Source organism: Echiichthys vipera (assembly GCF_963691815.1).
Source record: "Echiichthys vipera genome assembly, chromosome: 4".
Lineage (NCBI taxonomy): Eukaryota > Metazoa > Chordata > Actinopteri > Perciformes > Trachinidae > Echiichthys > Echiichthys vipera.
In genome coordinates this window covers 8,438,033-8,450,146 of record NC_139829.1, presented here as the reverse complement: position 1 = coordinate 8,450,146, position 12,114 = coordinate 8,438,033, and the positions used below count along the sequence as shown (strand labels likewise).

General features: G+C 40.6%; 1 protein-coding gene across 1 annotated transcript in view; it reads left to right on the top strand.

Moving 5' to 3' along the window:
• Positions 1-749: 749 nt before the first annotated feature.
• The window catches only part of adamts3 (ADAM metallopeptidase with thrombospondin type 1 motif, 3), a gene marked incomplete at its 3' end in the record, with an annotated part of 147,069 nt that continues 135,704 nt past the window's right edge, over positions 750-12,114 (top strand). Inside the window, exons 1-3 of the mRNA XM_083912903.1 lie at positions 750-812; positions 1,200-1,221; positions 6,985-7,418. Of these exons, the coding sequence (XP_083769029.1) occupies positions 753-812; positions 1,200-1,221; positions 6,985-7,418 (516 nt within the window). The 5' untranslated portion in view covers positions 750-752. The remainder of the gene's footprint in view (positions 813-1,199; positions 1,222-6,984; positions 7,419-12,114) is intronic.

Below are 12,114 nucleotides of genomic sequence, written 5' to 3'. Positions count from 1 at the left end.
CTTTATGTATCGCTAGTTAGCTAGTGCATTTTACCAAGGCATCAATAAAGGTGTATGTTAATCTATAATGTTACATGATGATTATATTTTGTATTATTAATTGAAACATGCAAAGTAACTGAAGGTATCAGATAAATATAGTGCAGTACAAAAGTACACTACGCTGTTGTTACAGTATAGGCCACTTAAATGAATGTACTTCGTCACTGTCCACCCCTGCTTCTAAATGCTTTATTGGAGTTAGAATAGAGTTATCATAGTTTTAGCGTGAATGTCCTGTCCTGGGATGAGGTTAGGGGAGATGGGGTCCCTCCTCCTCCCACCATGTGTTTCGGGCTCGGGGACAGGGTGGAGTGACGTCACGCAGGGCTGGTCTTCGCTGTTTATTAGCCAGGGGAGCCAAGTGCCAGGTTGCAAGAGCTTCACACTGCAGCTCTGTCCGGCCAGCGGCGGAGGGGATGTCCTAACTTCCACCAAAAAACTTTCTAGCAACTTTCAGTCAAACAGAAAGAAACAAACCAAAAAAAAAAAGAAAAACACTGACTGACTGACAAAGTGTCGCAACTCGCCTCACTCCTGTTTTAATGAAACTTTTACACGTTTTTTCTTTACTCTTTTGAACTAAAACAGAGGCTGCACATCTACTTTGATAACTTTGTATTAGTTTTGTTCTCTTCCAGAGTTTTTTTTCTCTTTTATTTTAATTCTACGTTGGGATAAAGTTTTTTTTCTTTATCATTTAAAGACTCGTGATGGCTGTCCTATCACTCGCTTTGCTACTTGTAGGATTTGTATTGACTTCAGCTGACAAGGTAAGTGTCCGCGCCGCTTCGTGTCGCCTCTCTCCCCTCTCCTCCGTGGCTCAAGCGCTTCGCTTCTCCCGTTGGTGGGAAATAGAAGCGGCTGCAAAGCGGAGAAGTGGCGCCGACACCGCGACAGGTTTTTAAAAAGTCTCTCCAAACTCCCGCATTGGGCGTGAGTGCGCACACTGCTTCCTCTGTGAAATGCATGTTGACACTGCGTACGCATGAGTTTAGTCTGTTACATAACGCATGTAAAATAGAGGCATTTTTGTTACATTTTTACAAGCAGCTTTACAGTAAACTTGCTGCTACTTCTGCTGCTGCTGGACATCTCACACTGTCACAATGATTTCCTTCTTGCTTTTAACGAGCTGTTTTCTCCTCTCCCTCTTACAGGCTGGTGAAGTAGATAGAGAGGGTAAGTCCTGTTTATTTTCTCTTCATCTTGTTAATAGTTGGATGTGAGTTGTGAGAAAGTAGAAGAGAAACTCAGGAGAACAACCTTGGTGCTCTGAGATCAAAGTGGGAGGGGAGTTTGTGTGTGAGGAGGTCTGCAATCCTTCCCCCCATCCCCGCATCCCCTTATACCCTCTGCTAAAACCCCACCATTCCCCCCAATACACACACACACACACACACACACACACAGACACACACACGCACACACGCACACACACACACACTTATATTACATGAGCAAACTGCTTCAAGGGCTTTGTTATACAGGAAAGAAAGCTCCACTTCTAAATCCTGCACATCTGTTATCCATTCTGAGGTTAAGAAACAAGTGAGCTGCAACAGCGTCCACGTAGGATCCTTTTACACCCGCAGTTATCTTCTGGGCACCTCAAGGGCCCTCACACAGCAAGATGACAGCTGCCTGTTGGACTGTGGTGGAGTTTTGCTTGTAGTCGGTCCCCGTTGGCTCTTCTTGGGCCCATTATCAGCCTTGTAAAGCTGTTACTGTATTTCACCCATTTAGTGCGGTTTCTCTTAAATTTCCAGCTCCTACTTTCAAGAGCCTCATGCAAGAACCACTTGCTGAGATTTTGTTACCAAGTGGTTTGTGAGAACCTGTCACATTTAACACTTTTCTCACATTTAGAGTTTTCTCTTGGTTATTAAATTTGCATTATGTCCAGATGCTGTTCAAATGAATTGCTATGTTTTGGCATGAGGATTTATATGTATGGTTAAGTAGTTGTCCGGCAACTTCATGGTCTTCATGCCAGTTGCAGTGTACCATCAGCTACCGTATAATATTTTCTCATCTAACAAGTCACCTTTAGCAACTTCATGTCAAAGCTTTCCCTCCTAATTTCAGTCAGCGCTGCTCTGATGACATGTTGGCAGCTGTCATATTATTTTGGGTGTCATAAGACAACTACTGACACTGACACAACTTTAAAAAATGATTTAGTCTACTGAAAGCAGGTCTTGAAGCTCTATGCTGTGAGGTTTTTCTGTTTACTCAATGTTGTAAAGAAAACCTTCCTACAAAGTTAATGTAACAGGAGGCAGAGGCGTTATTCTCTGTCAGCATGCACCTCCTCATGAACAGGTGGCGTTCGTCAGGTGGAAATGAGCAATTTTAAGAGAGTTTAGTGAAAGTGTGCAGACTTCACAGGAAAAAAAAAAAAGAGAAGTTTGGGACAAGTTTATGAAAATATTCTCGAGTTAGGTTTAGTCTTTACCTGTGTGTGTGTGTACGTGTGCGTGTGTGTGTGTGTGTGTGTGTCATCATTGTAAATGGTGGTGCTGCACCTACTGTAGTGTAAACTAACAGAGAGGAGGTTTTGAGTATTTTGCCAGGTGTTTATCTGTTTGTCAGATTTTGTCACTGAGATAGAGCCACAATCATGCAAGATGCGGTCACATTACTTTACAGGTGTGTAGTTAGGATCAAAATGAAAGTTGAAGATGGTTCCTAGTTTGAAATGTAATCTGAAGTATTCTTAACAGACAATCCATTTCCATTTTAAGAAGGGATTGGCCAGGTGTGTAGAGGTATACAAAAAGGCAGGTTTTTCTGTTGGAAACAGAAACTAGTTTTTTCCTCTGACCTACAGCCCCTTAATATATCCCAGTGGTCATCACTGGCTGAGGATGACTCCTCCCTCTCTGCGACTGCAGGCCTTTTGTCTCGCCTTCAAGTCTGGCCATTTGGAACGGCTATAAACACTTTTGCCTTTAAGCGTGGTCAGGAAAAACACTGTACGCCTTAAGCACATGATGAGCCTGTGTAATTATGTTCATGGTGCTGTGAAATTGGTTGGTTTTGTCTTCCTGCATTGGTCTAAAGTCTCTGTCGTGTGTTCAACTTCAAAAGTTTTCAACTTGAGACAGTTTTGTCAGAGCTAGTTCTCAAAGTCAGCATGGTGTGTCAGGTATGTCCAAGTAGATTTCTAACAAATTAAGAAAGCCTCCAGAACAGTTTCAAGGCTCCTTGCAAGGAGTTCTTTAAAGTTTCTGAACTCTACTGGAAAGTTAATTTCACTGTAACCATGCATATGTTTCAATGGAAACATGTTTCATCCCCAATTATCAAAATATGTGCATTATATAGTAGGTGGAACAAATTGAAATGTGAAGATTAACCCAGCTCAATCCATTTGATCCACACTTTCATTGAATTATTCTCAGTGGAAAAACTCTAGGTAGGAAAGTAGGTTTCGACTACTTCCAGTGACATCATCGGCCTTGTGAGAGGTTAAATACCTGGATCTCCACACCAGTTAGTTGGACCAGTCCCAGCCTGGTCAGATGCGTACATGAACTGATGAAGCCTCTTGGATGAGAGGTGAAACATCTTGCTAGACAAATAACCAAGTCCACTAGCTTTTGACTGAAACTGCTTTGGGATAACGATGACCTGGACAATTGAGAACATTCAAAGGCTCATTTATTGAACTTAAAAGAGGTGTCTCCAGACGTGTTGCTGTGATAGACTGATACAAAGATGTGTCGCCTTATCAGTCTATCACTAATCTGAAGTCACTGTTGCATTGTGCCTCTTTTGCTACTGTAAAGCTTCAAAACCTTTCACACCTCCAACACTGGGGCTTTTTGTATACTTAATATAAGCTTCTTTTCATCATCTTTCTTCTTCTCCTTTTTACTTTTACAAAACAAAGGGATTCTACGGTTCAATACCTCCAGCTCAGTTTAGTAAATCTTAGATATTCCCTTAAGGGAAAAACTCCCACGTGGCACTGCAAACCGAAGCCTCTCAGGTCTGTTCAAAAGTAAATGTTCGTTAAATGTCAGGGCGTCTTTTCAGGTTATGTACCTTCGACAATTAAATCAGCAGCACTGTAAATTATATCAAATTTGTTCTAATCCTCTAAACCTTTAAGGATCAGAAGGTCATTCACATAGTGTAAATAGTTTTCAACACAGCAGGACACAGTAAAGTTTAGCAGCCTTTCTGAGGAGTAGGAGTGTGCAGCCTGTCGCCCTTCACCTGTAACTCTACATTTAACAACTGGGAAATAGACAATGATCTACGTCCGTGAAAAGGGCAGCTGTCTCATTTTTGATGAATGGTCGCAGTTTGTGCCTACCACAGTGACAAACAAATTGTGTTTCCTGTGGCTGCTTCACAATAAAAGCCCACCTTGTGTTTTGCCACTAGTAATTTTCATGTAATGTAAAGCGGCAGCTGTAAGAAGTTACTATCATATTAAAATTGTAATCAATGAGATTTGAAATACATTGCTTCTAACGGCCTCTTTGGTGGTAAGATGTAACTGCAGGCATACCTCTGGGACTTCATCTCACAAAGTTCCTTTGGAAACCGAACAGTGTTGACTGTATGACGTCAGTAGATCGACAGCTCTCACCTGTATCGATGCAGCGTTGATGCCTTCACATGCTCCACATTGATAGGAGGTCTGAAGAGAACAACGTAGAAAGCGTCACTAACTGTGTGGACCGTTTGATTTAAGCGCGGGAATGTCTCCAAAGACACTCAGATCACACAAGCTCTTTCATTAGTGGGTCATATGATCAATCACCATTGTTGTAACTCACTCTTTGATAGATATGAAACTTAACAGACAATTAACTAAATGAAAATCTTACGAAATACAACTTTAACAGTATCTTAATGCACCTCTGACACAGAGTGTGAACAGGAAACTGTTATCAATGACGCAAAGCGCTGGGTAACATGAGTACATTGTTTTCCTGTGAATGCCCCATGCTTAGGTAGAAAATATGAATCCAGCATTGGAATGGCATATTCCATCACTACCACTAAAAACTACTATATAGACTTAATTACTACATGTATATGGATGCAACAGCTATTGTGTGATTCAATGGAAATTTTATACATAAATAAACTGAACTGGTACTTTAATTTCAAGTTTCAGGGGCTTTAAGAAAAGATTCACCTGTCTTGTAAGTCTGCATAAAGTAAAAGAACATACAGAAATCTGCTCTTTTTCTTCTTCGACAGCAAGCAGGTTAGAGATTAGACCTGGGCCTCCTGGGGATTAAGCAGTGGAAGCCTGCTCTTCAAATACTCACTAATGAACAGTGTTTCTTCTTGGCTCCTCTTTGACCCCTGGCTCTATGCTCTTACTTTTTCATCCCTTAAAGACGTGTCAAACCACCCTTACTGCAGAAAAAGGGGAAATATGCAATACTCTCTCCCAACTTTCATCAGCACAGCTTTTTAAATATCTGTATCAAATATCTGTGTCATGTTTGCAGAGAGTGTACGGTTAGCGTGATGCAACTGTTAGGTGTTTGCCCTTTTATAAAAAGGCCTTTGGTTGGTTTTTGCGTGTTTAAATACAGACATGTGCCTGCAGTTTGCTTTGGTTGTAGATATATGACAAAGGTTCTCTATGTTTCCTTTATATTTCCTTATCTGTGATAACTTTACAAAGTCGGTGTGATTAAGCTGCTTACAAAACTTACAGCTTAATGTGCATAGTTTTATCAGTATTACCAATATTATCATCATCAGATTTGCTGTTTAATTTTAATGATTTAGGCTCGTCAAAAAATTACATCACATGTCCAGAGCCTGCACACTATGATTTGTAAAGCATGGCATTTCCATGACATGTAATTTGAGTTTTACCATTGACACCTGTTTGAATGTCTTCTCGTCAAAACCTACAAGATAATTACAAGGTTTCAAAATTCATGGTACATTTTTTTCCCAACCAAAACCAAACCAAAGATCTTAGAATGTGTCTGCCATTGCACACATTTGAAAAAGCAAACCCAGCCTAGGTGGAAAGTTCCTTTAAACTGAGCATTTTCAAGGCCCACAGATTTCCTTCTTCAATTGAGTTGACCACAAATTAGCCAAGGAACAAGAGAGTGAATAAAGCACTATGCTAAGATGATACTAAATACCATTCAGTATAGGCTGCATCGTTTTCTGTCAGCTAGGGATTTTAGTGTGGCGATCGTAGAAGAACTTGTGGAAGGATGTCTTTTCTTCTCTACACTCTCTAACTTAAAGGCTTCAGCCTGCATCATGACTTAAAAGAGACATGAAATTTTGCACATCTGTGATATAGGCCAAGGCTGAGTATAGAACGATGAAAGCACAAGAAAATCAAAGCCTCATTTATTTCAAACACCAATACATTGGCACAACATGAGTGCACTTCCAAAAGTCTCTGTGGCTCAGAGGTAGAGCGGGTCCATTTGGAAGATCGGTGATTTGATCCCCAGTCCACATGTCAAAGTGTCCTTGGGTAAGGTGCTGTGTATAGGTGTGTGAAAATGGTTTGAAAGATAAGACGATTAGATAGTCTAGGGGAATGTGACAAGTACATTGTTGAATGTTAACAAGTAGGGTAAAAGTGTATTAAACAAGTCCAATACCATTCAAGAAAGGCCAATCAAATACGCTCAAATTCCAGCTAAAATACCATGTAGTGTGTACATGTGTGTGCTTTACCTTTCAAGTAGTCTCGCATAGCCAGACCCATCTCCACAGCACTGTGTCAGCACTGAACTTAGGGCTGTTGTAATAACCGCAATAATGCAGTACTGTGCTATTAAAGCCAACTTCATGGATTTTTTTTTTAAGCTAGGCCCTTCTTGCTTTACACTTCAATGTGTGTTTATAAAATGAATTCATAATGAAAACAAACAAATAAATCACTTCCTGCTATCTTGAAAAATAAAGGTGTCATTGTGTGTTTTACAGTCCAGCTGAGGAGCCGCCTGAAAGAGTATGGCCTCATAACTCCCTTCAGCACCGACTCTCATGGACACTACCTGTCACACCTGCTCTCTGCCACCCACAAGCAGCGTGTCAAGAGGGAGGTGTTTTCTTCTGGGGAGGCTGAACAGAAACTTTTCTTCAACATCTCTGCCTTCGGGAAGGAGTTCCACCTCCGCTTGCGCCCAAACAACAGGCTGGTGGCGCCGGGCGCGATGGTGGAGTGGCACGATGAGATCCAAGACTTCGGGAATGTCAGCGCCGTTGGCGATGTCGGTATGGGCGCCAACCAGACTGAAAAAAGCGGCGGGGCGGAGAGGATACTGCACCGTGAGCTGCTAAAGACAGACTGCACCTTTATCGGTGACATCACAGACGTCCCAGGGGCCTCAGTTGCCATTAACAACTGTGACGGACTGGTAAGTCCTCCTCAGCCATAAAGCTTCTTACTCCACCCCCTTAAACCCTGTCTTTTCATTACAAAAGTGCCGTGACCTTATCAGCTCTACACTAATGGATTTAAGATGTCTGTTACTCCTGAGTTCAGCCTTTTTTTACGTCAACACTTGGCATTTATGCAGCACATTGTTCTTGGCGATATTCTTCAGACGGGCAGACGGAATAGCTTTTTGTACAGATGTTTGTCACGGGTGAATGGCCATCCATTGCACCCACTAACCCAACGGATTTTTCCCCCAACCTCTTCCAAACATAAAACACGAATTCCCTTTGTGCTCCACAAAAGTCTGCAGGCCTATCCTCCCCATCACCCCTCATAAAACACTTGAGCAGTAATTGGGGAATGACCAGTGCCAAAATCTCTTAGAGTAGGCCAACGAAACATCTCTGCATTCAACGAAGAGGCTCAGTTAGCCCAAAAGACTTGCTGCAGACTTTTGAAAAGCAACACAAAGATGTACTGTAACTCATGACTCCTGATGGGCATTCACAAGCTGGTGCTATTTTATCTTTTGATTTTTAACGAGAGGAAACTGCCGGCAATTCATTTATTCTACAGGTGCTGTCTGTAACTAAATATTTATTATCTAAGATGAAACAGGTGTGTTGTATTTGCCATCTGTTGAATGTCAGTGTGTTTGTTTTCCCCAAAAAGATTAAGTAAAAAACAGTCATGAATTGGTGTTAAAAAAAAAGAAGTAAAATGGCGGCATCATATCATCATCATCATCATTTTGGTGGTTTTATGCATCACCCAACACAACACTGGGGCTCTTTCATACATTTTAGCCACACTATTGATAGGCCTCTTTGAATGACAATGACGGTCACTCCACCACTTTGGACTGGACTAAACTATGTATCACTGTAGGTTGTACCCCTAACTATTCATGTTGCACCACTAGCAGGCCAAATACATCACATATCCAGTGAAATATCTCCACATCTATCAGATGGACGGGTCTACTTACTCTGGCTACACCCTGTCATTTCTCTGCTGCCACCAGCAGGTTGACGTTTTTGGGTTATAGATATAGATAGATATCTCTAACTATTTGTTGGATTGCCATGGAATTTGATGCACACATTCAGGTTCTCTGCAGGATGACTTCTAATGAATTTGGTAATGCTCTGACTTTTCATCCAGCCCCATTTTCTGTCCAATATTTTGTCCAATATATTTTTGGCAAATGCCTGCATAACTTAATTAACATTCTTAATTAAATTAAGCTTTGCGTTTAGTTAAGTGCAAATAAGCTAACATGCTAAACTATTATGGTGAAAATGTTAAACATTACAATATACCTGCCTAGCATCAACATGTTAGCATTGTCATTGTAAGCATTTAGCTTAATGCATCAGTGCCTAAATTCAACCCCAGAGAGCGTGTCAAGAGGGAGGTGTTTTCTTCTGGGGAGGCTGAACAGAAACTTTTCTTCAACATCTCTGCCTTCGGGAAGGAGTTCCACCTCCTGTAAATTATTTGCCCTGTTAATATCGGTACATTTTAGATGACCGAGGTTTGTGACGTGATGGCATAAGCTACATCTGGCTTTGGTGCACAGACAATACTTATTGTGATAATTCATTGTTGTTTTTAATGTCCTCCGGGGAATTTTAGAAACATCAGCCGTGTATCAGTGAGTCATGATTGAGATTTCACTGGTGATGCTTTTGTGAAGGTATATATTCTCAAACCTGGCTACAGCATCAAGAGAAGTCTTGTCTGTTACAGATCAAAGACAGCACTTGTAAGCAGTTCCTTCATTGCCATTGAAAAAAATGATGGATCATGGATATGATGATCATGAGAGCCTCTGGGACTTTGACTTAAATCATTGTTAAACATGAACGCAAAGCCTGCCGGCTTGCATTTTCTTAGATTTGTGTCCTCAGGATTCGATTCTCAGTGGATGGCCAAAGGTGCTGTGCAGGGGTACACTTTATTATCTCCGCAGTACAACACTAATAACAACGCAGTACATGTAGAGGGAGATTATCACTGGCAGGCGCAGGATTGTAAGGTTTTGACTGTGTTGCTGGCCATCTTTTTTGTGTTGTGGGGCAGGAAGATTTTTTTATGGAAAATGAGCTGACATCCCTGGAAAATTTGAACAGGTTGATTCACAAGAAGAAAGCTGACAGGTGTTGTTTTGCATGATACTTGAACCTACCATCATATGATGTCAAACTACATACAGTATATTTCCCAGATAAGGACTAAAATCTTACAGTATGTAGACAGTGCACTCAGACCAGGTGTGTTTCCCTCTCTCCTCCCAAACAATGGGTTGACTCTCACTCAATAGTCCCTCCTGGTAGAGCCCTGCGTGGGACTGCTTACTTAATCCTGCACTAAGAAGTGCTGCTTGTAATGAGAATGTTACTCACTGCTTTTTCTTTCTGTCCATTTCACATTAATGAGAAGAGGAGTGAATACCTGGATAAAGTTGAGATAATACCTAAACACGTGCACCTTGGTGGATTATGTGTTTTCTGGATTACAGGAGATGCTTGGACAGATTCAGAAACGATGGTGAATGAAATTTTATCGGTACATTTGGCCTGTGATTAGAGCTGTGTGATTTCCTTGTGTTTTTAAATTGAGTTCTGCACATAGGGACTGTGCAGACAGCAGAGCTGTTTAGGGTATGATTAATTCTTATTTTCAACCTTATTTGTTGACTACATCCTTCTGGTGAGCACTAGCTAAAACCTGGGAAGTGCAGTTTATTCTTTGACATAATGCAACCGTCTACCTCTCTGCTCCTTTAAAGTCAAAATTGCAGTGGATCTAATGAAAACAGGGATTTATTTATCACATAGTGCCTAACTTTAGTGGATCACAACATATCGGGTACATAATTAATCTGCAGATGCTCCGGTTTTAAATGAGAACAAAATTTTCAATGGATGTCAGTTTTTAAAACACAACAAGCGCTAAAATGTGTAAGTAAGGCTTGTTGATACCATAGACTGTATAAAAGATGGATGTGGCCTCTGTGGTGAAGTCTGTTGTCTCAACTTGATCCAATCCATCCAAAGGGCATGTACTGTATGTGACGTTGGGGGGAGGGAGATACGTCCATCTGGCTGATGTATACCTCCGAGGAGAAGTGAGGGCCAGCAGCTAGCTGTCACTCTAGAGGCTGCGCCCCTAATTATTCATAAACTTTAACCTCCAACTAAATAAAAACTAGCCTGGTACAAAAAAAATTCATGGAGATATGACCTAAACATACAGACTAGAATGTTTTTTTTGTAACATCGGGGTCAATGGGGAATTGCCCTATTAGGAAACCTGTCCCTAGTGGACACTCAGAGAATTGCGATTTTTGGCACTTCCTGATTGGATCAACCAGGAAATCAGTGTAGTTGGGGCCTGGTTGATAATCGAGCAGTTGTTGAGATTAAGAGAAGTGAGAATAATCCATGGTGAGGAGTCACCAATCAATGAGGTTAAAAAACAGTTATGTAATCGTGAAGCACCGTAGCTTTACATCATAAATGTGCACACAAAATATTGGATCTATTAGTATGCAAGATGAGCTGGGGACAGAAACACACATGCATGCACACACGGTCGAGTGACAGTCTCCTTCCAGGCTTACACCTGGAGAAGATAATGATAATGTATTCAATATTTTTCAAAGCAGAGGTTATAAAGTGCTTTTACACATACAAGGAAAATCAATCAATCACAAATTAAACATAGTCACAGTATGTCATTCCCAGCTAATAAGAGCTTTAGTAAATGCACATTAAAAGGCCATATTTAGTATTTAAATGAGTTCAGTAAGACGTTGGTAATTTGAGGAGGCTCTTTCCATTACTTAGGGAACATAAAAGTAAATTTCAGATCCACTCTGGTTGCAAAATTAGATCAGGAAATAACAAAACGACAAGTTTCTGCTGTGGCAATCTAAAAAACTAAATATACAAACTATTTACAATCAGAAATGTACAAATAGCATTTTATTTTAGGCTGAATGTTTCAAATAAACAGTTTTGAAGAGAGGCAGGAAGTGGCATTTGTTCAAATGAGCAATGACTCCAATGATGAATTAGACTTTTCCTGTCTTTAAAGATCCTGTTAAACAGACTCTTGAACTTCAGTCCATCTTCAGTGGTGACCTCAGGATGCACAAGAGGGCATAACCAAAAAGTCCAACCAATAAAGTCATTACTCATTTTTGTTTGGCTGCAACAAATGACTAATATCAGTGCATTTTTGCCATTTTGGTTTAAAACAAACATAAACAAATTCAATTGTTTATCAACATTTGTTTTCTGTGGATCAACTAATCAATTTATAATCAGGTTTTTTAGCTCAAATTTTACGATAATTACATATTATTGCACAGCTTTTCTGTTTGTGACTAATAGTACATCATTGGTTATTACCTAAGGGGGCTGTACCCAACATTCAGAGCAGTAATATACCAGTAAAAAGCTATTAGCTATGTAAAGATATAGTGGAGTAATGGCGACCTGAGCAGAGAATGAAGGCAATCTCCCTCCCCATGTTAGACTTTGATAGATTGTTAGACAGTTACTACTTTGATCTCAAGTGGTAGTGCGGGTGCATTTCGCACTCATTCATCTGAAAAGTTATATGACCGAAGGGGAAGTATATCTAAATCTATATGAGAGATA